The sequence below is a fragment of the Teleopsis dalmanni genome, chromosome X (genome assembly GCF_002237135.1).
Source record: "Teleopsis dalmanni isolate 2A chromosome X, ASM223713v2, whole genome shotgun sequence".
Taxonomy (NCBI): domain Eukaryota; kingdom Metazoa; phylum Arthropoda; class Insecta; order Diptera; family Diopsidae; genus Teleopsis; species Teleopsis dalmanni.
Window position 1 is genome coordinate 13,774,413 of NC_051848.1, and position 27,636 is coordinate 13,802,048.

A 27,636-nucleotide genomic window follows, 5' to 3' on the forward strand; every position below is an offset into this window, starting at 1 on the left:
TTAAATAATAAAAATTATTTCGATATCGATTAATGTACGCGTAATTAATTACTCCATGATGTCGTATTAGTGTAGCGTACAACAAATGTTGTGTCACTTCACTTGTTTACAAAAATTAGTTTTGTTTTCATTAACCTTTCGCTCTTTAATCAAGTTCAACATAATTATGCGTCGGAAGAGAATTCTCAGTGTTAATGTCAGTTTTGGTAAGAGGTGGAATGCTTTATAAACAAATGAAACGAAATAAACAAAAGAGTAAAAATTCACATACGCTTTGCACTATGACAGCTACCAAAAATACGAAAAATAATAAATGCGAATTTGTTTCATTCCATTTCGTTCCGACTAAGCTTATCGACTCATTTGTTTTGTGTTCGCACTCTTTTATTTTGGTTCGACATTAATGATTCATGGGCGAGATTTTGTTAGCTTCAAAATAAATTGAATTTTATTAATTCTTTAGTAATTTTTTACTATTCAAGAAGTGTTGTTTGGTGTTTATTAAAATGGAATTATTCGACAACCGAATTCAACCGATTTGCCCAGAAGGAGAAGAAGAGGAAAAAAGGTCAGTAAATTAACTTCAATAGCTTCAAAGCTGTTAACTGCCGGTGATGGCGGAGTAGTTGCGTCGTGAAAAAGCAAACAAAGGCGGGGAGCAGGGCTGGGAAGATACTGTCATGTTATACGCAATAAATAAAATTTGGATATTGTCAAGAAAAAAAAATAATTGCAAGAAAATGTGAAATTCAAAGTGATTTGTGTATACAAAAATAGTTTCAAAAAAAGACACAATACCAATCAATCATCCCAAATTGTACAATCATAAAACGGGGAAAAACCACAGTCTTTCAGTTATCAAAAATATTAATATAATTCATATATTATACAAATTATACAAATATATAAAGATACAAAGATACAGGTATATGCATGTATCTACAAAGTGACTTCAAAGTTAACATATCTAAATTGCGCCTCAAAAGAACTCCAAAACAAACTACTGGTACAAAAAATGACATAGATCTATGTTATGTATGTTAGTCTATTGTGTATCTTAGGACTTAAGCATTAAACATTTTTACTTAAGAATACAAATGAATTAAACTAAGACTAGTTTGAGCCTTAAAAATACTTACTAATTATATGTTATTACTTGTTTAGTTAATTTAGAAGGTTAAATAACGTCATCATCATTACTAGCAAAAGGGTTTCTAACAGACAGACAGACAAACAGTCACTCAAAAATACATTTCTTCATTATATTAATAAAACAATAAAGAAAGAAAATATATTAGTGCATTAAAGTAATCTATTTATTGTTTAAGTAATATTTGAAGTCATATTTAAACAGTCACATTATCAGTAAAGACATTTATATTGCAAACAGAAAGAACCCATAATCTATATCTTTACTAAATTAATCTCTTTGCTGCATATAGAATATCAAAATTCGAAAAAAATCTACCAATTAAACTCTTTCCACGAAAAGTAATCTTTCGCCGTAGACTTATTATTTTACGCTAAAATATACAGATATATATATAATCTCTTCAAATTTCTAGAATATGTATAAGGCCGTAAAAAATAATTCCCACTAATTTATATTGCTCAACTGCCTTTTAGCTTTATCCATAAAGCCATAGTTGGGCTTTAATTTTTCATTTGTTACATAGCCACCCGGGTGGGGTGTTCTAATGTCTTTTACAAAATTCTTCATATGTTTTAAATAACCAAATTTTTGCTAAAGTAAATTAGAATCATTTTGCATTAGAATATCTATAGTTGCCGTATGATTTCAGTTAATAACATTGGAAATGTTTTATCCTAGAAGCACATATGTAATGCATCACTAATAACTTAGTTATTAACTAAATGAATGATTTAATTGCCTCTCAAAACTGATGTCTTTTCAAGCGGTAATAGTTTTTAAGCAATGGTAACTGTTTCAAAGCCTTTTATTGGGGTCTCAGAAATAGTAATAAAATGCACATATCCTTTATGTATATAATACTTACCATAAAATGTTAACTTAGGCCCTGTTAGATCTGGTTTTCGTTTAGTTTGGGTCTCATAGATTGTTAAGAAGTCATTACATTCTTTAAAGCACTGACCAATAAATTCTGTCCACAAATCATTTGAACATATTATATGTGAACAATACTAGAAGTCTTCTATGAATATAAATACTGTGTAGTGTGTATTAAGTTCACACAACACCCTACATCCGAAAGATATTATAGGCATTTTAATTATTTTAAAGTGTTATTAAATTAATTTAATTTTATATATTTCTCATATTTCATTAAAAAAAAAATCCCTTGGATTATAATTAAAATTAAAATTTTCATCCATGCAATATTACAGTGGAACTTTTATAGTCCTATCCTATAGTTATTTATAGTTCATGTCATGTTCTTAAAATTTTTTTCTAGATCTCTTTGGAATAAAAAGTGACTTTAAGAGTACATCAGTTACTCTTCTCATCATGAAAAATTAATTTTTAATGCCATAATAATAGGTGATTATAATGTGATAATAACCCGATTTGTGGGTTTTGCTTTTTATGGGTGTAGCGTGCAGAAACATTGTTTATTTACATAAATATTTATGATATCATCATTGGACCAACAACTAAATAAACACACAACAGTACTTGGTTACTCTTTCTCGCTCTCTCTCGCTCTTTAACAAATGTCTTGAGAGTTTGAAAATATTAATGAGATTTTCTCATCAATCGTTCCTTTAATAAAAGTCTACTGCTCTGACCAATTCTTCTCAGTCTAAGACTCTTAAACAATGTTACAAGTTGTTGGTGCTGACGACTTTCAGCCAGTTCGGCAACCTGTTGAGGCAGAATCTGAGCCGCTTAAAAAGTGAGTAGAAAATGGTCAACTAATTGGAAGTGGTTATTCTTCTAAAAAAAATTGAGAATATTGAAAAAACAAAGTAAATTTCTATTTATTAATAAGAAATTTCATAATAATTTTATAGTTAATGAAACTAGAAAATATTCCTAAAATATAATAGAGGCAGTGCTCATTCATCTCAAGTTCGGGTTCTAATAATCTATCGAATAATTTTTTCTTATATATACCATAAGTTGTTAAGTAAAACTTACATAAAGTAAAACCTTTTTTTTACAATTAAATTTTTTATATATAATAATAAAATTGTTATAAATATTTAACAAAAATTTTTTATTTTTTAATAAAAAAATCGTAAAATACTTCCTGTTTTCTCTACTTTCCTCCAAAAAATTTATAAATCATGATTGCCGCTATCATCATCATCATCATCATCATCTCATCTTACCATCATCTTTTTTAACAATTTAGCCTATTTGAATTTGAGTTCCATAGATCATCTGCTTTCCTATTTTTTTCTTTGAAGTCCTCGGTATCCAAATAGTAACTTTTAAAACCAACACAATTTCTAATGACCTCGCTTGGTAGGGTGACACTGGACAAATGAACTAATTGCAGTTCAATTTTATTTTCTGTAGATATTAAGCATTACATCCGAAGATGTATTTCATTTAACAGCGTTCATCACAAAACTCTCAAAATTTGTTCTTCATATTTTTGTGTACATGAATGATGACAAAATTTATAACTCCAAATATCAAATAATCGTTCCTCTCTAATATTGTAATTCAAGTGATGTCAAATAGTATTATTTCATTAAAGTATGTAACAAAATCGAAAAGGAAATCTTTATTTATACATTCCCGTTGCTTTATCACTTTTTGAGTTCGTTAAGGGCTATAGATAGACTGTTCTTTATAATTCTGTTCTTTATGTGTTCTGTATAATGAAAGAACATAATTAAAAATAACTTGTGTAAAATATATTCTTATTTAAAATTTTCAGAAACGAAAAAAGTTCTTCCTTCATTAAAGTAAACGTGCGAATGTACCTTTATGGATGTTCATAACCTCCAGAGTGACTATATCCTTTCACCCCTATATTTTATTTTCATTGAGCAACTGTGAAGTCGTTTATTGTTCGTGGTGGTACCATAATACGTAACATAAATCAAATAAATAATATTATTACTGCAGATCGGAAAAAAGGGTTCTTAAGATACATGAGGCCCTCCAAAAGATATTTAACAAACAAATAAACATCAAACAAAACTAACAAAAATATTTTTCCAAGAAGTCGCCTAAAATACAACACACATATATATTCTTTTTCTTGGAAAATATTTATTTATGTATATCTATTTTTTTTTTTTATAAGTAGCTTTGTTTTAATTTAATATATGTATGGTTTAAAAATTATAATATTTTATTTTTAAGATTCTATTCATCTTCTATACTCGTATTAGAAAAAACACATAATATTGATAATAATAGGTCGATTTCTATTTATCCTACCCGAAAAAGACAAGAACACTGACAAATATTTAATACCAGTTATACTTTATTGTTCATTGGTTTATTGTATATTGGTTATTATAAGTATGTAGATATATTGGAACCAATTTCGATAGCATTTCTTTACTTAAACTAGAATTCTTGTACTACTATTGATACTTTGTACTATTATTACTACTACTACTGCTCCCAATATTTCAACTATTACTATTTTTACTACTACTATTACAAATTTACAAATTTATATAAATAAGACCGATTTTTAAAGACACTTGTTTTAATTTTAGACTGTACTATTCTGTTGTTGGTCCTGGCACTATACGCTCCAATTATAAGTACAATGTTGCAGTTTCAATTCATAAAGCAAATGGACCATGTCCTGTTAAAGTAAACATTACAGGTCCATCGTACAATGAAACAAAAACAGCAGAAATTGAGCCTATGGCAACGGAAAAATTGGAGTTCGATATACCAGAACTCGAGGAAGGCATCTATACGCTGACAGCAAGCGACACCGCAAGTAACATATTTCAAAACTCCACGCAACTGAACTTTGCGCGTTACATGCCATTGACTGTTATACAAACCGACAAAGCCACCTACAAGCCAGATGATACCGTACAATTTCGTGTGATATTCATGGATGAGAATACAAGACCCGCGAAAGTGAAAGAGCCCATTAAGATCACAATCACGGTGAGTTTAGTTAATATATGTGCGGCCTAAAAATTAGTATTTATGTTTGGAAAGTTTAAGTTTAAGTTTTTTATTTATAATTTTATAACTGATATTTTAGGATGGTGCTAAAAATCGTATACAACAGTATAATAATATAGAGCTAACGTCTGGAGTTTATACCAATAAACTGAAACTTTCTGAACAGCCTGTGCTCGGTAGATGGGAAATTAGTGCGCTCTTGAATAATGATGTGTTGACAACAAAATGTTTCGAGGTTGACAAATATGTTTTACCTAAATTTCAAGTATTCATTGATACTGATAAAAATGTGGCCATATCTAGTGGCGTCATTAAGGTAGTGGTACGCGCAAAGTACACTTTCGGTCAATCGGTAGCTGGCAAAGCCACAGTATCAATAAAATCATTGAGACACAATTCTTTGGAAAGTACTGAAAAGACTGTTGATGTAGATGGAAAAGGTTATGTTGAATTTGATATAAATAAAGACTTGGATCCGCCATTGGGTCAGACTAGTTGGCCGCCAGTGGAAATAAAAGCTAAAATGGTGGAAACATTAACTGGCAATGAACAAGAAGCGAAAGCAGAAGTAGTGCTTCATCCAAAACCTTATCGCATTGAAAGCTTGTCATCAACTCAAGTATATTCACCTGGCAAGCAAGCAACATATGAAGTTGCAATAAAAAAATTGGATGACTCTCCATTGCAAGATATGGAAAACACTGTGAAACTTCTGCTAGAGCAAACAAACAGATATGGTTCTGTTGACTATAATTTCGGCAGATGTGACAATGTCGCAGGTAATGGATACTCTGTAGTATTGGATGCAAAATTAAGTTCATTAGGTATTGCAAGATTTGAGTTTGTAATACCGGAGCAGTGTGGTAACTTCTTAGTGAGATGTGTTTACTTAGATACAATGGTAAGATTGCCATCCCTTTGTAAAGAATCGCCATTAGCTGAAACCCGTGATCATCTTAAATTGTTCGTGCAAACAAAGAAGTAAGTTTTGTTTTATGTTTTTGAAATCCTTGTTGAACCTACAACCTTATATGTCGAAAATTTCTTTACAGTCCACAACTAGGAAAAGATATAGCAGTCGATGTTAAATCTAAAGATTCTATACCTTATTTCATTTATACCGTAATTGCAAGAGGCAATATAATAAGATCTGAAGTAATTAAAGTTCCGGATGGTCAGAAATCCCATACAATTAAATTTCCAGTGACATACAGTATGCTCCCTAAAATTGATTTAATGGTTTATAATATCCATAATAATGAATTTCGTTTTGATGAAATCACTATCGATATCGATGGTGATTTTAAGAATTCGGTCAGTCAGTCAATTAAAATACTCGTCTATAGCAATCTTTACTCATATCCTTACTCTTGTTTTAGATTGATATAACAGCACAAGCTGAAGCACAACCAGGTGAAGATGTTAATCTGCAGATAAATACAGATCCCGGCTCTTTCATTGGTCTGCTCGGGGTGGATCAGAGTGTTTTGCTACTTAAGTCGGGAAACGATTTAAATAAAGAACAAATTTTTAAAAGTTTTGATAAGTTCAAATGTGAAACACCTAGTACACGTGCCTCATTCGGACGTTATCCCGGTCGAAAATCAGGGTTAGTTACCTTAACTAACGCATTTACGGATTACCATCACACACGTAAGCGCAAAAGTAAATCCTACTGCGGAAAAACCATGCACATATATAATTTTCATATTTGAATATATCTTATATTGTATCTACTAAAATGTTGTTTTTTTATTAAGAAAGTTAATAATTTAGCAGATTCACATTTAGTTTCATAATGACTTACATTTATCATTAGTGCAGAAATCTTACTAGAATTCTTGTGTACTTAAAAATCTTTATTTTCAGTTATGAAAAAAAGATGTGCTATGCCACAATCAGTAGGATTATTTGGAGCTCCAGCAGCTTTAGGTTTTGCTAGGAGTTCTAACATGGAGTCTGTAGAATCCTTATCAATTGGGGCTCCTGGTGGAATGGCACTGCCAAATTTGCCACAACCGCCACCACCCACTATACGTAAAGAGTTTTTGGAAAATTGGATTTTCGAAAATATTGAAGAGTAAATTACACATATTCCTACTAAATTTAGAGCATATATACAATATTACAGTGTGTCTTTTTCAGCTCTGGTAAAAATATTGTTAACTTAACTAAGAAGATACCAGATACCATCACTTCTTGGGTTATAACTGGATTTTCTCTTAACTATGACACTGGCATTGCACTTACAAAATCTCCAACGACAATTAAAACTTTCCGTCCCTTCTTTATATCAACTAATTTGCCTTATTCTGTTAAACGAGGTTAGTGAGCATTTCATTCGGAAATGTACGTGAAACCTATTCTAAATATTTTTCTTTCGGCAGGAGAAGTTTTTTCGGTACCCGTAATAATTTTCAATTATATGGACAAACTGTTAGAAGCAACTGTGACTTTAGACAATAGTGATGATGAGTATGAGTTCATAGACGACCTAAACGATCAAAAAACACGCACACAGAATGTATCGGTTGGTTCAAATATAGGCGAAACTATTAATTTCTCTATACGTCCAAAAAAAATTGGTAACATAACATTAAAAATAACGGCTATAAGTCCATTGGCTGGCGACGCTATACATAAAGAGTTAAAAGTGGAACCTGAAGGTGTTACCATATACAAAAACTATGATTACTATCTGCACACCGATGAGAGCAGCTCCGAATTCACACATTCAACCACTTTGGACATACCAAAAGAAATTGTTCCGGATTCAGAATACATTGAAGTCTCTGTAATGGGTGACATATTAGGATCCACCATTAGCAATATGGACAATTTAATACGCATGCCATATGGTTGCGGCGAACAAAATATGGTTAATTTCGTGCCAAATATTTTGGTGCTGAAATATTTGGAGGTAATTACATTGCATTAATTACATTAAGAGCTGAACAATTAAAGTTTGGTTTAATTTTATATTAACCAATTTTATATTTTTTAGAGTGTAAACCAGCTTACACCAACAATTGAGGAGAAAGCGAAGCGTTTCATGAATATTGGCTATCAACGTGAACTGACTTATAAACATGATGATGGCTCCTATAGCGCCTTTGGAAAATCCGATCGTGTGGGCAGCACATGGTTGACAGCTTACGTTATGCGCTCCTTCAAGATGGCATCCAAATACATTGACATCGATACTGAAGTGCTAGAGAAAGGCTTAAGCTTTTTGTCTACAACACAGGCTGCGAATGGATGTTTTGTTGAAAACGGAAAACTGTTTGACTTCTCACACCACAATACAGTCGGTTTAACTGCTTATGTACTATTGGCGTTCTTGGAGAATATAGAGTATGCGAAGAATCATCAAGAAGCCATGAATCGTGGATTTGCTTATTTGCAAGAACACGCAAAGACTATGGAGAATGACATATATGCCCTTGCTATTGTCGTGTATGCAATGCAAATGATTGGAATGGAACAAGCTGAGTCCTTGTTGGCGCTATTGGAATCCAAAGCAAATGTAGAAGGTGGTCATAAGTGGTGGAGTAAGTTAGCGTCAAGTACAAAAGAGGAAAAATGTTGTTATGTTAAAAGTAACGATGTGGAAATCACTTCCTATATACTGATGACGTTGTTAGCTCGCAAAGAGTCCACTTTGCCCATTACTAAATGGCTGATTTCTCAACGCAACAGCAATGGCGGATTCTCATCATCGCAAGACACTGTGGTAGGACTGGAGGCGCTTATAAAATTTGCTGAAAAGAGTGGTGCAGGAAAACCATCTTTTGTTATAAACTTCGGTACCGCAGAAAAAAGCACGAATACCGGAAAATTCGAGGTTAACAAGGAAAATGCGCTTGTTATGCAATCCCAAAAAGTAAGACACTGCCAGACAGAGAGAAAAGTATCAGCAAATTATATATAATTATTTATTCATTTTAGGTTAAAAACGATACTCGTGATTTGTTTTTCAATGGCAAGGGCATTGGCGCTGTGATATTGCAAGTCGCTTATCAGTTCAACATCTTGCAAAATGATTGTAAGCCAAGCTTTAAGTTGAGCTCTAAAATATGTGACACCGATGTACCACCAGGAAAGTTAATTGTGCATGTCTCCGTAGAGTTTGTTCCCTTAGAAACCGATAATGGTAATAATGAGTCAAATATGGTTGTTATGGAAGTCAATTTACCTTCTGGTTATACGGCCTTAGCGGAATCGTTTGATAAAATTAAAAATGTACCCAATGTTAAGGTATTGATGTAGGCTTTCATAGAAGAGTTGGACAATATTTAAGATATTCTTTTTTAATAATTTCAGCGCGTGGAAACCAAAAATGGAGACACTGTGGTTGTCGTATATATTGATAGCTTGAAAGCAACCGATGTAAAAACTCTTCCAATTGAAGCAATAAAATCTCATGATGTCAGTGACCAAAAACCGGCACCTATTGTTGTCTATGATTACTACGACAGTGGAAAGAGGGCAACCGATTTTTATCAAATTTAAGAGTTAAGTTATCTTGATGTTTACTAATAATATGTAATAAGGTAATCAATATTTCTATATACGTTTACGTTTATGTATAATGTTATCTAATTGCATTTCCTTAAATATTTATGAAAATATCGAACGTTTTGAACGTTTTTGTTGAAGTTAAAAGTTAAATTAATAAATAATAAAATTATATTATAAGTCTTGCCTTTATTTATTTTGCAAATATGATTGGAGCTATGAAGATATGGGTCATCAATAGAATAGAGAACTGCGGTCACAAGAAATCTTCCGTACTGCGATAAGAGCTTAACCGAATAAAAAGTATTTTACTTGTCTTACAAACACCAGAATGCCTTTTATTGAAGAGTCTCTGATTCCAAATAACTAGAGAACCGGAGCTAAAGTTTTCTTATATTATTCCATTGTCTTTATATTTAACTTAAAATATATCAAATCTTCGCTTCTTTCTGAAGTTCATCTAATTAATGACTCTCAACGACTTTAGTAAATTAATAATGAAAATCAATGACGTATTCGGGGGGAAGGGGTTAAGGATTTTGAAATCTCTCTTTGATAATATATTAATAAATCTCACATATTTTTTTTGTTTTTTTTTTTGCTTTGCTACTAATATCAAATAGAAAAATTTATTATAAAACTACACAATCACTGGAGAAACTTATCAACTATAGGAAAAGAAAATATAGAAGAGTGAGTTTTAGTTCAAAGCAAACACTGTATATACATAACACTGTAACAGTAATATATATTTTCTACATATACATATAGGTATGTACAAAGAATTGAAAAAAGAAACGTGGATAGAAAATATTTTCTAGTATATACATCTATTCAATAGATGGATATAGATGAAGATGGTACCAATAGAGTCTATTGGTACCATCTTTGAACCCCCATAATTTTCATTTTTAATATTTCTAGCTACCGTTGCTTAATTGATCGTTGGGCATGATTTGAAGAGTAAGTTCTATCAAAGTGGGACTCCATAACGGTCGCAAATCTAGGACTGCCGAAAAATGCGGTGATGCTACGTTTTTTATGGAGCTGCCAGGGTATTATACATTATAAGCTGCTATAAACTAGGCTAACAATTAATTTGAATTTCTTATGTAATTTATGTCAATAAATAATTGAAGATACAATTGATCAAGACGAATGGTAAATACCATATTAATTTGGATCATAACAACTCTGGACTATAACGAAAAAGTTGCTAGCTTTTTAACTGATACCTGTGACCTGTAGAATGAAAGTCCAATTTTATAAATTATTGTCATGAGATTACCATGAAATGGGTACAGTATCTCAATTTCACTTCAACCGAAAGAAAAAGGTTCACGTTACCAATGTTAGTTTAGAAGAAGCATTAGAGACAGACTACAATGAATTGCGTCAGTAGCGAAATTGGTTGTAAAATAAACAAATAAAAGGATGTAAAAATATTTCCAAAAACAATATTTTTTAGAATATGTATTCACAATCCTGGTTGCATCACTGGATCTCATAGGTGACATTGTTTTTTTTTCAACTAGGTCATGTTAGTGTGGGATATTAACCACACTAAAAACATGTTATCTACGTTAGGATAGAAAGCTACTCCCGGAACCACCCTTAAGTATTTCGTCAGGTGCGTAAGTCACATATTTTCATAGCACCATAAAATGTGTTAATGGATCATTTGTATAGTTATAATATTGTATTTATTCTTATTTCAGCAATATTATCTCACTCATGTAAAGTAACTGACTCTATGTTTCAGAAATAAAACTAAAATAATCAAAGAATGGTTCCAGTAGTATAATACCGGCAGATGGTCAAAAACAATAAGCACAATTTGTGCTACTGAAATGTTTTTAAAATTTAAAATGTATTTTATATGTATATAAAACGCTTAATATTTTTTGCCCAACCCAATTAACAATGACATAAATGATGTACATACATACATTTATCTCCTGCCCATAACCGATATACCCGCCCTTGAATTTTGAAGGCTAAAGCCATTGTAAACAACTAAAATATTATTAAATTCTGATTTATTGCTATTCTCATCGACCGGTTAAATGAGTTTGACAAACAAGAGTAATGTTTTTTTGTTTATTGTTTACATTACTCTTTTGGCAGTGTTCTTGACAGAAGAGTGTGTGTTTCGTTCCATGTTCCATTTCACTTTACTCTTTGCATAATAACAACACAACCATCTCAAAATATTGTAATATGAAGCTCTTGTAAGCAATGCCCGCAGCTCCACTTGCTACTCGAAGTGAAGGTTCAAGTACCTTCAAGTTATTAATAAAACATATAAGATTATCAGTATTGCTGCAGTATTTATTATAGATTATTTTGTTTTATGTGGTGTTTCTTTTATCTGAAATCATAAAAAAAAATGTGAAATTAAACAGAAATGAAATGCGAAGTGTTCCAAATATTTTATCTGCAAATAACAAGTTCAATAAATAGTTTAGTCATATTAAATAATAATAGAAATAAAATCGATGGGTTGATATTATTCACAGGCATACACACATATATGTGTGTAGCAAAGTGATTCCCCCTTAACTATACCATCTGGAATATACATACCATGTAGTTGTCATCACGGCTGCTTTTCGTTTAAATTTAGTTTGATTTTAGCTAGCAAATAAGATGGAGGTGTCGTCGAATGATGAAATTAAGTGAGTGAACATTAAAAAAAATTTATTAAATTTGTTGGTGTCGAAAAAAAATAAAAAAGACAAAAAGACTTTTGAAAAAAACATCAAAATAAACAATAGAAAACCAATTAATTTAAAAATGATGACATCATATTTTTCCAACGAAAAATGTTTTCTTTTGTTTTGTTGTGTTATTATTTTCGTCACCAAGCAAGCGGTGGATGTTAAGAGAAATTTTTCCGTGTTTAAGAGAAAGAAAAACAAAAAAAAAGTGGAACAAAATAAATTGACAGAAGCGTTTTTACATAATAAACAAAAACAGCTGTTCAGATGAGGTGCTGGAGTGTGCAATAAGCACTTGAGTGTGCCGGCGCAATAAAATTGATCATAAATGTTTTTTTAATTTTATTTAAATAAAATGGAAATTCAGTCCGAATTTGGCAACTGGAAAACTTTTAGGTGTGATTTGAGTATGTTTCAGCACAAAAACCAATTACAGTGGTGGTCCAGTATATAGATTGGTCAACGGAACTTAAGTGACCATTTGTACCATTTACACTATTACTGTCCCAAAAGTGCAGATAATAGTCCCAAAACTGCAGTGTTGCACTGCGTAAAAAAACGTGTTAAGCGAAAATGCCATTAGTAATTTGTATTGAATATCCGAGTCGACTCGATTTCGATTCAGATTCCGATCCCATCGAGATAAGGGACTCACTGTAAAATATTATTTGCCCTGTTGTAAGAGGTTGTAAGAAGGCAAGAAGGTAGACTATGGTTTCAAGTTGTTGCCCCGGAAGACACATGTGAAATCGGTGTTCACTTTAGACATAACATACATTTCTTTAACGCCAAGTCCATTGATGATTCTAACTTGTGAACATATGAAAATTAGAAAATCTCAATAATGAAGACTATGAATGTATATTGCTTTATTCATTCTAAATAAAGCACATTAGGTTTACTGTTTTAAATCGCTTCTTAAAAGGAATTTCAACTACAAACCGTTTAGCGGTTAGCCGAGTGCATTAATAGGTCTATGAATGCACTCCGAAAAAGCAGTAAAGTACATCGCTCTACGTGCATATAGTGCAACTTTTTATATTTTCAAGACATTGGAAGTAATTGCTTCGATGTGAATATGCTCTGAATTGCCAATTAAAAGCTCATCAAAGCACTACCAAAAAGCAGATTCACGAGTAGAGTGCTCAGTGTTCCATGAGAAGCGCGTCAAAAAACAAAATAGAGAAATGAAAAATTTTAGGGTGATACAAAAGGGGTAATTACTATAACTCATAGATGACATTTAACAAAAAGAGAATATTGAGATGTGAAATTCGGTTTTTTGAAAGTTATAAGATGTTAAAGGTTTCCACATAAACAATGGATGGCTAACAAAAATAAAGAAGAGGTATTCATAAGATATCAGTTCAAAAACTTTATAAACTGAGTAAAATTTTTAAGAGGTTTCGGTGTTAGAATATAATAACCTTAGTTTGGGTGCTGTTTTCAATTCGAACGAGAACGGATTCTGTTTACAGATGCATTCTTTGAGACGCAGAATGCCATTAATCTAATGACGTAGCACTTTCAATTGCACTTTTATGCAAAATGCATTAAGGAAACGTAGCCCATGTCCAATAGGAGTCTTGTAACAACACGGATTACGTCAGAATTACCAGACACTAAGAAAGAGAACTCTGGAACTAGTTATAAAGCATACGAAAGCTATTACCACTTTAGAATAACACAAAATTTATAGAAGTCTACAATGAATTCGGTCAAAACTGTCAGTAAGCAAATGCCATTGTGGTCAGTATTGCTTATTAAAGATCTGTTTAACAATAAATAAATATGTATATCTGAAGTCCCAAGATACAAGAGTATTACTGCGTTTTTATATACGAGTATATATCATTTTATAATTATATAGAATATAATTTTATTCTAAATAAAATTTTTTTCTTTAAATTTAAGTGACATTTTCTCAGTCATTGCACCTGGTACTATCCGTCCGAATTATCCTTATCATGTTGCAATTTCGACAAATAAGGCAAAAGAAAGCAGCCAAATTCAGGTGAGCATTGAAGGCCCAGACTACAATGTATCGAAAACTATCGAAATAAAGCCAATGTCCACTGAAGTCATGCAATTTGATACACCTAACTTGGTAGATGGACAATATAAGTTGACTGCTGTTGCGTTATCGGGAGGGGAATTTCAAGCATCTAATAAACTGCTTTATGCGGGGAATGCGCCACTGCCGTTTGTTCAAACTGATAAGGCCACTTACAAACCGGGCGATTTGGTGCATTTTCGTGTTTTGTTGATGAACGAGTTATTGCGTCCGGCGAAAGTTACGACTGGCATAGATATAAATATTAATGTAGGTTCCAAATACAAACAATTTATTTTACATGCAGCATAACCATTAAACCATTATATTTTAACATAAAGGACAACATGGAAAATCGCATTAAACAGTTTCCAGGTGTTGCTTTGAAAAACGGTGTGTTTACAGGCAAGTTTTTGCTTTCCGAGCAACCTCCACTTGGTGAGTGGTCAATAAATGTGTTACTGGATGGTGTGTCTCTAACTAGAAAAAGTTTTGCCGTTGACAAATATATATTACCCAAATTTAAAGTGACTATCGAAACTGAAACAGATGTTTATGCTGATGATACCGCAATTAGGGCAGCTATAATAGCGAGGTACACATATGGAAAATCAGCAAAAGGTGTGGCTAAGGTTTCCCTATCGGAGAATTTTTATATGTGTTTTGGATCGCAAGAAGGTCAAGTTAAGTGCGAGAAAACTGTTAATGTTGACGGAAAAACTTATGTGGAATTTGATATGAAAAATGAATTGGGTGTAACGTCGAAGGAACTACATTTCTCCTCTTTGGTACTAAAGGTTGAATTTGAAGAAGATCTCACAGGCTATAAAAGTTCTGCAAAAAGTACTATAGTTTTACATAGCGAGAAGTACAAAGTGGAGTGCATAAATCCACCTCATGAATACAGGCCTGAAGTACCACTAACATTTAAAATTTCGATAAAAAATCTTAACAACACACCTGTTAACGACACAACTAACCAAATTAAATTAATTGCAAAGCCTTCCGCAGATGCAGGAGAACTTGTTGAGGAGTCAGCAAATATCGACAATGAAGGGTTCGCTACTTTTGAACTGACCCTACCTGACACCGAACACTACTACGACGTTCAGTACGTTTATCTCAATCAATCCTCATATATTACAACATTAAGTAGATATTCCAGTTGTGATATTTCAGACAACTTGAGACTCTACAACTTATCGCATAAGTAATTAAAATGTGATATGTTTGAAAGTATTAAGAGTAATCAGTATATGTTTTCAGCCCTTCATTACACGAGAAAGTTTGCATTGAGATCAGATCTCCAAATATATTATCTGACTTTATATATCTTGTCATAGGACGTGGTAAGATTTTAAAAGTGGAACATGTGAAAGTAACTGAAGCTTTACACTCATATAAATTCGGATTTATGCCCACATTTGAAATGGTGCCACAAATCGATGTATTCGTCTATTGTGTTCATGGCAAGCAACTGCTTTTCGATTCCGTAAATATATCCATAAAGAGAGAATCCCAAAATTTCGTAAGTGTTTGTGAAATTAAATTTATGAGCAAATAATAATAAAGATTGTTTATAGATAAAAATTTCTTCCCGGAGCGAAGTTGAACCAGGTGATTTGGTTGATATCGAAATAAATACAAATCCTGATTCCTTTGTTGGCTTATTGGGCGTGGATCAAAGTGTTTTGTTACTCAAGTCTGGCAACGACATTAATTTAGATAACATATATGATAGTTTAAGTACTTTTACTACTTGTACACACTGGGATAATGGATTTAATAAGCCAGGGAGTAGTTGCGGCTTAGTTTTTTTAACAAATGCCGAACTCCGCGAGGATGGTCGTAAGTTAACTTGAAGTTTGTGCACTATAAAATATTTATCATTTTCTATAAGATATTACTATGTATACGACTTTATCGACTTAAGTTGTTATGAAGCAATGATTCTAGACACACCATTAAAATTACGTAGGAGAAGCAATACAAACGAAAATATTAGATTGGTCTTATGTTATATATTGTAACCCGCTTCCTCAATTGTCAGCCATATTTGTTCGCTAAAAAGAGGTCTACGATCCAAAAACTTTAGACGGCATGAAGTCATTCCATACAAAGTTAAAAAAATTGGTTTCTGTTCAACACATGTGTCCTTTAGAGAACTTTTCTCTGTTGCTGTTGTTGTGATAGTCCGTGGTGATTTATATAAACGACTACATTAGATATATCAACATGAAAGGAATTACAAATACGAATACATGGGTTGAATATGGTTAAGTGGAAAAGTGTGAAAGGGGAGGGGACTGTTTAGGGGAAAGGGTGAATTAAGGACGGATAGAAGTTAAATTGAAGCGAACCTGTATCAACGCGGACAAATCTAGCTATTTTAAAGGCACGGAGACAAAGATCAATTGGGCTCTAATGGGTGTGTGTGTAAAAAGATAGGTGACAATTGGGGGTAGAACTGTACCTAGGGCAGACATTAGGAATTGACGCAGTTCTGCGTGGCAAGTAACTGTGCAGTACATGGCTATAACCTGACCTTAAATAGGCTAGGACATATATATTATTGACAGTAGCTTTATTTGTATGCAGTTCTAAAGTTCTTATTTATAAACGAAATTATACAAATGCTTGAAACATTCAATAAGTTAGTTACACCCTTCTTATAAGTATGTCCATATGATACATTATGTTTAGAGTAATTAATGATTGTTATTAATTATTATTTTACATTTATAATTATTTTTTACTTAATTAATACAGTAATGCTCGAATATTGCCAACTGGAATGCTCTAATCGTTCATTTGTCATGAATAGTGAATCGCCCAGGTTGGGTGGAGCAAATTATAAACTGGCTTGTATGGCTTCAGATGTAGTTCCGGAAATTCAAGTTCGCAAAAATTTTGTCGAGAATTGGATTTTTGAGGATATTGACAAGTACACATACATCATATAATTAATATAATTTTAAAAACCTCTATAAAAAGAAAATATTTATATTTTTAGTGTTGAAGGAGGTAATGTGGTTCTTAAGAGGACAATTCCTGACACAATCACTTCGTGGGTAATTACTGGATTTTCTATTAATTCATCGACTGGTTTCGCAATCACAGAAATACCAACAAATATAAAAACCTTTCGTCCATTTTTTCTATCAACAAATTTACCTTATTCTATTAAAAGAGGTAAACTTTTTTCAATTTTTCTACATTGCCTATAATAATATTTTAATGAATCAATTACATAGGCGAAGAAATTTCGATTCCGGTTCTTATATTTAATTATCTTGATAAACCTCTTGAAACTGTTGTAACTTTAGAGAATAATGATGATGAATTTGAATTTACCGATGAAGGTGAAAAGCCAAACAAACGCATTAGAAAAATTACCGCTGAGGCTAATGAAGGGCAAACTGTTCTTTTTGCTATACGTCCCAAGCGAATCGGTAATATAACGCTTAAAATAACTGCTGTAAGTCCCTTAGCTGGCGATTCTGTACACAAGCTACTAAAAGTGGAGCCTGAAGGCATTACCATCTACAGGAATTACGACTATTACTTGCAATTGAAAGATGTAGGTGACGATTTTAAGCAAACAACTACGTTAGATATACCAAAAGATATTGTGCCTGATTCGGAGTATATTGAGGTTTCTGTGATGGGTAATCTATTAGGATCCACTATCAATAATCTTGATGCTTTAATTCAAATGCCGTATGGCTGCGGCGAGCAAAATATGGTTAATTTTGTACCGAATATCTTGGTACTCTATTATTTAGAGGTTAGTTAATTGAAATTGGTGAAGTAATATTGTATTTGCATCACTCTATATATGTTATTCAGGCTGTTAACCAACTAACTACATCAATAAAAGAAAAAGCAATCCGTTTCATGGAAATTGGTTATCAACGCGAACTAACTTACAAGCATGATGACGGTTCCTACAGTGCTTTTGGAGAATCTGACAATTCGGGTAGCACATGGCTTACAGCTTACGTTATGCGTTCATTTCGACAAGCCACTAAATTTATTGACATCGATCCAAACATTTTAAGAGATGGCATGAGTTTCTTGGCTCAAACACAAGACGCCGATGGTGGCTTTGTGGAACGTGGGGTTCTATTTGATTTCTCGCATCACAACAAACTCGGATTAACTGCTTACGTACTATTAGCTTTTCTTGAAAATATTGAATATTTGGAGCAGTACCAAAATGTTATTGATTTGGGGTTCAATTACCTGAAGAGTAATGTGAAAAGCTCTGATGATTTGTATGCAGTATCTGTAGCACTGTATGCAATGCAACGACATGGAGATGAAGGGGAAGTGCAATCTTTATTGACTGTACTAAATAACAAAGCTAGAGTTGATTGTGGTTACAAATGGTGGAGTAAAGAAAACGAAATTGTGGATGATACTAAACATTATGCTGCTAATACCGATTTGCAGATTACCGCCTATGTACTAATGTCACTTTTGGATAGAAATGAAACTGCATTGTCTACAGCGAAGTGGCTAATTTCACAGCGTAACAGTAGCGGTGGCTTTACCTCCTCACAAGACACAGTACTCGGTCTAGAAGCATTGATTAAGTTTGCACAAAAAACCGATAGTGGAGAAACAGATTGCGTTATAAACTTCAGCGGTGCTGATGGCAATGCAAGTGTGGCCAAATTTGAAGTCAACGAAGATAATACATTGGTGTTACAATCACACAAAGTAAGGGTTTACTCTTAAATGAAATATTAAATAAAATAATAAATTTAATATATGATTTAATATTTTAGATTGCAAGTGATACGCGTAGCGTCACTTTTAACGGAAAAGGAAGCGGTGCTGTTGTGATACAAATCTCGTACCGTTACAACATATTCAAGAAGGAGGTACAACCTAGCTTTAAGGTTAATAGCAAACTCAGCAAAATTGGAAATGAAGGAAATAAGCTAACAATGGATGTCACTGTTGAGTTCTTGCCTTCGCAGAAAGATCATCAAAATAATAAGTCAAATATGTCTGTTTTGGAGGTTGCTTTGCCATCAGGTTATGCTGCTTCGACCGATGCTTTTGGTAGAATAGAGGATATACCCAATGTGAAGGTATTTTAACAACTTTTTGCAATACAAAATATTGTGCCTATAAATATATTTTCATGTCATTTTAGCGTATAGAAACTAAAAATGAGGAGACCACCATTGTCATATATTTTGATTACTTGACAGCAGGTGACGTGAAAACTGTACCCATCGAAGGTGTGAAATTACACGATGTTACTGGTCAGAAGCCCTCTCCGATCGTTGTGTATGATTACTATGACACCAAAAAGCGAGCTACTGTCTTCTACGAAATTTAGTCATATCATGTCCTTCGATGTGTTAAAACCATTTGCGTAGCAATCAAAGCTTTTAAAATTTTATGGAAAAAAAATTATATAAAATATGTGAAATATCAAAGGATACATCAAAGAAAGTTGAAGTTTGTTATATAATATTTTTATTATTAATTTTGGCTTGTCTGACATTGCGGCCAAAAGATCTATTCTATCCCTACATGTTATATTATTAAAACCTATAAATGTTTTAAAAGTATATGTTTAATTATTAAAAGTATAAATTGACCGATCAAACCATATTGTTGACTATAGTGAATATAGTATAAGTAATTAAATGTAAATAAGGTGCATAAATATTGTACTAGTATTCCTCAATTTACAAAGTACACTAAACCACAACTCTTAGGATTAGGTTAGGTTGGAGTGGGGGCCTTGTAACTAAAACCCACTTAAAAAAATGTGAACCATGTCGACAATCAGTAAATTCAAATATTGACTAATTATGAAGAATGAGAGCTCAGCCAAATTTCAAGTATATTAAATTTTTTTTTGGTCAAAGACGGGCACTGACATATAACAAGAAACGTCGTTTTCTTCTTTTTTGGAGAGCTAAAAGCAGCTCTGCATATGATTTCTATGATATACTACCTTGATATAGTATTATTTTTGTTAGCAGGGTTTATAGTAGGTCTCTAAGCCCTGTTGCGTCAATAAAAAGTAGTATAGAACGTACTTTATAGAGTTTTATTGCCTCTTCCTTAAGAATATACATTCCCAGGAGTCTATTGCGTTTGAACAATAGCGCAAGGGCATTCTATCAGCATATGTATGGCCGACTCCTCATTCTCTTCACAGAATCTACAGTTTGCGTTCGTATGTACACCCAATTATACCAATATTTCGGATACTATACAAGACGCTAAGTGTTCTGAGGCAAAGTATCTGAGAATATGTTATTAATAGTAATATTGATATTGTTTTGTTGTATATTGCTTCATATAATGTATGACTGCCACGCTTTACTTTTATTCTAGAACATTATATACGAAAGTTAAATTAATAGGTCTTTAAAGCGATTTTTGACTATTTAGATTTGAAAAGTGCTTTAAAAATAGTTATAGTTACATTCATTATTGTGAATTTGTTATTTTAAATGAATTTTAATGCACTTGTATGAAATTGGATAGCACTATATTTGTCATCATTGTAACGATGACTACTCAACGAGTAGAAAACACATATAGAATATTATCTTAGAGGAATGCTAATGAAGAGGAATGAGAATGGGCAATAAATCTTGCCAAGCTATATTGCAAAGGTGTACATAGATTTTAATGAAAATGTTTGAAGAAGATTTGAATAAGATAATGACAGTTAAGAGTAGAGCATATGAGCGATAGCAAGAAGAGATTGAATTTTGATTATGCCAAAATATAGGAATCGAGCCACTTCAGATCGACAAAAAAAGCATTGTGGTTGTAGTCGAAATGTAAGTATATTATATATATAGATGATATATGATTTATAGTTTTCAGGTTCGAGACTATGTTATTAAGCTACTATCACGTTTGATTTATTAACTTATTATTTCATCTAAAAATAAAATAATTTTGAGTTATTCAGCGTTTTTGCGATCTAACACCAAAATTGTATGAGAGAAATTAGCTTCCAAACAAAATTTCATGCCATGAGTTCTTTATTGGACTAACCTCAGTTAAATAATAAAACGTTTTTGCGTATAGCTGAATTCATGGATCTTCTAATTTTTTTTAAGTTAAACTATTAATAATGCGCCTAACAGTTTTGGGGATTGAAATTGTATTCTGGTTGAAATTGGTCCACAATTTGTGAACGTTGTGAAAATATTACAATATAGAGGGGATAAAGGAGGTATCAATTAAAAATTTAAAGTAACCTCAGTAAAAATTGATGATATAGATGGGTGTAAAGATCTCGCCATTTTTTGAAAGCGAACTGAAGCTTTCTCTCTCTAAAAGCCATAAGAAAATCGCTATCTAGAACCGATTTTGTGTGAACAAAAAGAGGCATTTTGGTTGTCTTAAATTATGACGCATGGGAGGAAATTGCTGAGTGAAAGCATCTAATCTTATAGGGAGAAAACCAACATGTGCAGTTATTTGCAGTAACTTGTTATGTGAGTATTAACAGGCGAAAGTTTATTTAAATGTAGACTTGATGTGTACCGTCTGTCCATCCTTAAATGTATTGTCATGTAGTTTGCATCGCAACGATATATCCTGTACCACATAAAACCAGAAGAACCATTACTAGATAGAAACATAAAATATAAGTTATAAGATTTTAAGTGAGGGATAATGCAAATATCTTAAACCTGTATATATATTTGAGATTATACTCCATGTAACACATTGGTTTAGATTGTAATAGTTGTGAATTTGAATACCAATAAATGCTTGGAATAAGAGAAAATGCATTCCATCTTACTTTCTCACATCAACGGATTAATAAGTATGGATGACATCAAATTTGCAATGATTCCTATTTCTCAGACGCGCAGTAGGCAAAATTAAAATTCGTTAATTTTTGCACTTCGAATAATATTAAAATTTAATTTTTTTTAAATATAGTTTTCAAGAAAAGCTTTCTTTTGTATATATTTTGGGTGCCATCAGCTCACCGGAATCTTTCCAAAAGTTTAATATGTCTTATTTATATTATATATTATATATATTATATTATATTATATTATATTATATTATATTATATTATATTATATTATATTATATTATATATTATATATTATTATTACATATATATTATATATTATATTATATATTATATTATATATATATTATATATATATATTATATTATATATATATTTATTTTTATATGTTTATTTTTGATTTGGGGGGTGGTTGTTGCAATGGCCGGAATATTATGAACCTTCACAGACGTTAGTGATATGACACAAGTATTTCATGCTCTAATAAAAAAATTTTTGAAATCGTTGACCATATTTAGGATCAAATCTAGAAAAGTTGTTACCAGTTGTTTGCATTATCAAAGTAAAATTACATATACCAGTTAGCGTTAGATGTCAATGTAACACGTAGATAACTTTGAACATCGATATCTGGAGAACTAAGCTGTATTGACAAAAAGCGTAATGGAAAAAGTTGTCCGGAATATGCGACTTTACTTAATTCCATTTTGATTTCGAAAATTCCTAGATATATAAATTGTGTCTTTAGATTTTTTCAACTTAAATAGTCCATAGAAAGTCGAAGCCAATGGTTTTTAGTTTACTGATCATACTTTCGTTGCATTGAAATTGTTTTTGTAATCATACTAGGTGGATTGATAGTTACTTGACTTCACAACAGCCGGTGGCAACGCTAGAGCAAAATCCGTTATATTTTGTATATGTGGTAAAGTTTTGAACGACAGCTTCATCAAAAAGTTTCGACTTCATCAGATGTTTGGTTATCCTTTAGCAAATAATTGAAATAGTGCACCTATTTATAGTCTTGATTTTTTATAAAATGGAAAAAATTGAATATCGTTTAGTAATAAAATTCCTAAATTTTAAAGAAATAAAGAATGATGCAATCAAATTTTTTCGACGTTAACAATAATAAATTTAAACGTGGCCGTACGAGTGATTTTGATGGAGAGTGTCCGGGTCGTCTAAAAGAGGTGACAACTGAAAAAACATTGAAAAAATTCATGATATTATGTTGGATGGACTATTTGGAAAAATAAAAACAATTACATCAGGCTACTACTGTATATTATTGAATCGATTGAATGAGAAAATTAAGAATAAACGACCATATTTCTTGAAGAAAAAAATTTTATTTTTGTAGTAGAAAGCACCCACATACACATGAATGAAAATTATGGCAAAATTTAATGAATTAAGGTACGAATTGCTTCCTCACCCACCGTGTTCTCCAGATTTAGCTTCCAGTGGCTATGCCTGTGTCCAAACTTGAAAAGATGACTCTAGGGAAAGAGATTTGCATCAAATGATAAAGTGGAATGGGATACTGAGGTATGTTTTGGAGGACTAGATAAATCGTATTATTTAAAATGTGTCCAAATGTTAAAAGATCGTTGGACCGGTGTGTCCAAAAAAAGGATATTGTATTGAAGCGTAAAATATAAGTTTCTAAAAAAAAATGCGTTGTTATTACTTAGGTCGGGTATTTATCAATCCACCTAGTATTGCTAACAGAAATTATATTAGGTGAGGATAGCAAGCATTGGCACGGACTGCTGCAAAATCTGGATTGTTATGAATATATGGAAACAAAAATTTGTTTATGGATACTCAATATTATTTGAAACTTGCTGAAAAAAAATTTATTTCTAATTAAATAATTCTAAGAACCTTAACAATCTCACTTGGTTAAGATGATACCAATTATATATCTCTATAAAAAATGGACTAAGTGTTGAAAATTAAGCTATTATTAGCTTAATTTTCAACAAAAAAAAATATATATATAATTTTTTTTTGTTTCAGGTTGGTTTGAAAATATCTCTTTCGTTGCCATATTTTAATTTTTTTAAAGGAAACTTCTGTATGGAAATATTCTCTATGTGGCAACTTTTTTAAAACCAACATTCATATTATTTGAAATATCTTATTTGCTTTTTGAACGAATTCTATCTTTAAAGAACAAAAGTTGGCTGACGATAAGTGTTCGCTAAACCGAGTTTTCACTGTTATTAGAAAGTTCATATATAATAGTTTATTTCTTCTCATGCTTTTTTTTTAGTTATAGTTTATTTAGAGAGTTTTGGACTGAGCCAATAAAATATTAACAGTATCAATTCTCAATCGACAATTTGTGACCACCAAATCTTTGATTTTCTAGACGTGTTATGCTAGACGTAATAGTTTATTTAGAGAGTTGGCAAAGAACTTTTATTTCTGAATTTGATTTTATCTCTTTTGTGATAACAATGCATTAACCAGTATATGTTAAGCATTAAATATATTGACTATATCACGCCAGGTTCAGTGCAGAAGAAAAGACACATAATTGAAAGACATGTAAATAATTTTGAATAGCTCCAGCAGATTTTATCTGTGACCAATGAAAATATACAGAATAAATACTTCAAAAAACTTAAGTTTTGAAAATTTGAAAAGTTCAGGTTGTTACCATGTGAGACTATTATGCAAATATTTTTTACTGTTTTTTTTTTAATGTGCTATTTACCACGGCGGCATTGAATCAAAATAATTAAATTAAATATTTTGTTCTCAATATTTAGATAAGCTGATAAAATATTTCTTTAGTACAAGTATCTGCTTATTAAAAAGTTCAACATTTCGATGTTGAAACATCTGTCACAGAAAAAGTGCATTAGTACATAAACAAAACAAATATTTGAGGTCTGCAGAAAATATTGCAGATACAATAAACTACAGTGAACTACAGGTAACCTTTTAAAGATTGTTAAACACCTATAGTTTAGTTCTCTGCACCTGCACATGCCTATATAATGTCTTACTGCGTTCTACAGAAGGTCTGTTGTTTAACATTTGTGTATAATCATATACTTGACCTTTAGGAATTAATGCAAATGAACTTTACTTCGACGATTTTTGGAGAGTTAACCCTGTATTTACTCTTGTATTTACTCTTTTTTAATTAAATTATTTCGTATGCATATAGCATTAATATGCACAAATCCTCTCTATACAGAATAAGTCTCTGTATTAGTTCCTGACATCGGTAAATGAATTTCTTCGTTGTTTGATGCACAGTTCTTCATCGCAATATTCATTTCTACAGCTCTACTAAATCCGACATATTCAACATGGACAAGACTTACTAAAATTTCGATATAAAGCATTACAATATTATTATATTATATTACAGCATTATAATTTTCTAATCATGCCTAGTACATTTATTTTTGTAGTTCCACTTTTTGCCACCTTAACTGAATGACATTTATTGTACAATTTTTTTCCAACTTTACTTTACTTCTGTCGATGCAAATAATAATGTATTTAAAATTTGGTGTATATATTCTTATTCTTAACATATGTTACATCTTCTATTAAATACAAATAGAACTTTATTCTAAAAAGTAAAAAAAGGGAACATATATATGACATTTGATTATCTCTGCCATAAGCAGAGAGTTAATGCTAATTTGCGATCCATAAATCAATAAAATCAATAAAAACCTTTAAATTATTTTTGATTAAGAACCTAAATTATCTCTTAAGGTTATTATGTTGATAAAAAGAAATATTGGAGTACAGCTGCAATTAAACATACAATTAAGAAGATTGAGTGCTGTATTACAGCTAATAAATGATACATTACAGCATTAGTATTTAAATTTCTTTACGAACTATGTTAAGCAAATCAATTACTTCAATTACCATACTTGACAATTGCATTCATTTCATATAAATATTATTGGGTTTCGTTAAGGCTTATGGTAGTACCTTTAAAACTATCTATATTAAATTTAAACAGTTATGAATAAATAGTTATCTTTGCAGGATAGAATAGATAGAAATCTCTTATACTCTTATTATTGTAATGTCAAAATAGTTGTATTTCAGAGACCGCCTATATACACGTAGTCCCTTGAAGTATATTATAACAGAAGTCTGTAATTATGTATTTAAAACTGAAAGTTTATTCCGTACTCGGTGAACTTATTAAATAAACCAACAGTAATCTTCCTATAGTCTTATTTGGTTCTCATCTGACTTTCAGTGTGATTGCTTGTTCTCCTGAATGTAGTGTAGGTCTGTAGGGGCGTATATCAAAGTGAAGGATGATTTTTGACATGAGATATATTTAAATTCAAAAAAAGATTTCATAAAATTGATTAAAATAAAAAACGATACATTAATTTGCAAGTAGACGGAATTTTGTTGGAACAGATATTACCTGAAAATAGTTTCACTTTTCACTTTCACCAATTTTATTAAATGGTATATATGTTGTCAATAGTTATATGTTATCATGAAAGAAAAGTATGGAGAGACTTTCAAGTAACGTAAGAAGTACGTATGGAAAAGATTTTTATTATTCAGTTTAATGAATATATAATTATAAATTTCTATGGGTATACAGTATTTATTCTACTTCAAATTCTCTTAACTTCAGTGCTTAAATGTCAATGAGATTGGTATGATATAGTACTATGATGTTACGAGAAGTAACATCATCTTAAATACTATAAATTAATAAATATTAACATATTCAATCTTTTGTTTAAGTTTATTTACTATGGATTTGCAAATCTAAAAGGATTGCATATGAAACCATCGGAAAATAAGGATACCTGATCTGCGACACTATCTTTGTGTCATTGTAGTTTTTGTTTTCGTTGTACTTTTGACTGATAAAAGACTGTAATATTTCATCTTGACATATGAGTGACAAAATTGTCTCAAATACATAGAAGCATCATTTTATAACAAGAGGTACGGGTATGTCAATCGAATCAAGTATGTCTCAGATATTGCTCAAATTATACACTAATTTCTGAGACGATCTCGTATTAAATAAAATTGAAATAAATTAAATTGAGCTGATGCCGTCATTAATCTATGTTTTAATAAAGTATTTCAGATCTCAAAATAGTTCAATACAGAACACAATAGTTTGGAAATTGGAAATAATTCAAGACAAAACTTAAAACACATAACATCAGACTGTCTACTTTATACTCCTTCTGTACAGTAATCCTGGATATTGTCTGGATGTTACTTAATGTGAAGAATATTTTTCATTCGATCGCATCCATTATCATTTTTGTTATTAATTGTGAAGAATCAAAATAATTATTAATTAATGGTAGAAATTCCCAAAAATAAAAAGTAAACAACTCTACATAATAAAATACAAACAGTTTACCTATTATCTGTGGTTTTGTAAACT

At 31.4% G+C, this 27,636-nt stretch overlaps 2 protein-coding genes across 4 annotated transcripts; both read left to right on the forward strand.

Annotated features, from left to right (window-relative positions):
- Positions 1–408: 408 nt before the first annotated feature.
- LOC119687695 (alpha-1-inhibitor 3-like) lies at positions 409–9,755 on the forward strand. Of its 3 annotated transcripts, none has more exons than XM_038102112.1 (11): positions 409–568; positions 4,669–5,077; positions 5,178–6,079; positions 6,151–6,412; positions 6,478–6,763; positions 6,968–7,178; positions 7,244–7,422; positions 7,486–8,018; positions 8,103–8,981; positions 9,047–9,355; positions 9,422–9,755. In XM_038102112.1, the coding sequence occupies exons 1-11, from the start codon at positions 507–509 to the stop codon at positions 9,608–9,610; spliced, it is 4,221 nt and encodes a 1,406-aa protein (XP_037958040.1). In that variant the 5' UTR covers positions 409–506; the 3' UTR covers positions 9,611–9,755. The 3 variants fall into 3 exon arrangements, with proteins under 3 accessions (XP_037958040.1, XP_037958038.1, XP_037958039.1); XM_038102110.1 differs by lacking the exon at positions 409–568 and adding an exon at positions 2,798–2,876; XM_038102111.1 differs by lacking the exon at positions 409–568 and adding an exon at positions 2,798–2,876 and having other exon boundaries at positions 6,478–6,751.
- Positions 9,756–12,210: 2,455 nt separating this feature from the next.
- On the forward strand, positions 12,211–19,955 carry LOC119687953 (CD109 antigen-like). Its single transcript, XM_038102517.1, has 11 exons — positions 12,211–12,294; positions 14,251–14,659; positions 14,731–15,599; positions 15,656–15,917; positions 15,973–16,237; positions 17,159–17,333; positions 17,403–17,581; positions 17,644–18,176; positions 18,239–19,114; positions 19,183–19,491; positions 19,557–19,955. The coding sequence occupies exons 1-11, from the start codon at positions 12,266–12,268 to the stop codon at positions 19,743–19,745; spliced, it is 4,095 nt and encodes a 1,364-aa protein (XP_037958445.1). The 5' UTR covers positions 12,211–12,265; the 3' UTR covers positions 19,746–19,955.
- The last annotated feature ends 7,681 nt before the right edge of the window (positions 19,956–27,636 follow it).

What these genes read in the sequence shown, in the direction of transcription:
- LOC119687695 (XM_038102110.1), top strand. Translation starts at nt 2,800, where the DNA reads ATGTTACAAGTTGTTGGTGCTGACGACTTTCAGCCAGTTCGGCAACCT. An exon ending in ATTTTCGAAAATATTGAAGA is followed by an intron (nt 7,179 to 7,243) that starts GTAAATTACACA and finishes TGTCTTTTTCAG; the next exon opens with CTCTGGTAAAAATATTGTTA. An exon ending in GCCTTATTCTGTTAAACGAG is followed by an intron (nt 7,423 to 7,485) that starts GTTAGTGAGCAT and finishes TTCTTTCGGCAG; the next exon opens with GAGAAGTTTTTTCGGTACCC.
- LOC119687953 (XM_038102517.1), top strand. Translation starts at nt 12,266, where the DNA reads ATGGAGGTGTCGTCGAATGATGAAATTAA. An exon ending in TGGTACTCTATTATTTAGAG is followed by an intron (nt 18,177 to 18,238) that starts GTTAGTTAATTG and finishes TATGTTATTCAG; the next exon opens with GCTGTTAACCAACTAACTAC. An exon ending in AGGATATACCCAATGTGAAG is followed by an intron (nt 19,492 to 19,556) that starts GTATTTTAACAA and finishes ATGTCATTTTAG; the next exon opens with CGTATAGAAACTAAAAATGA.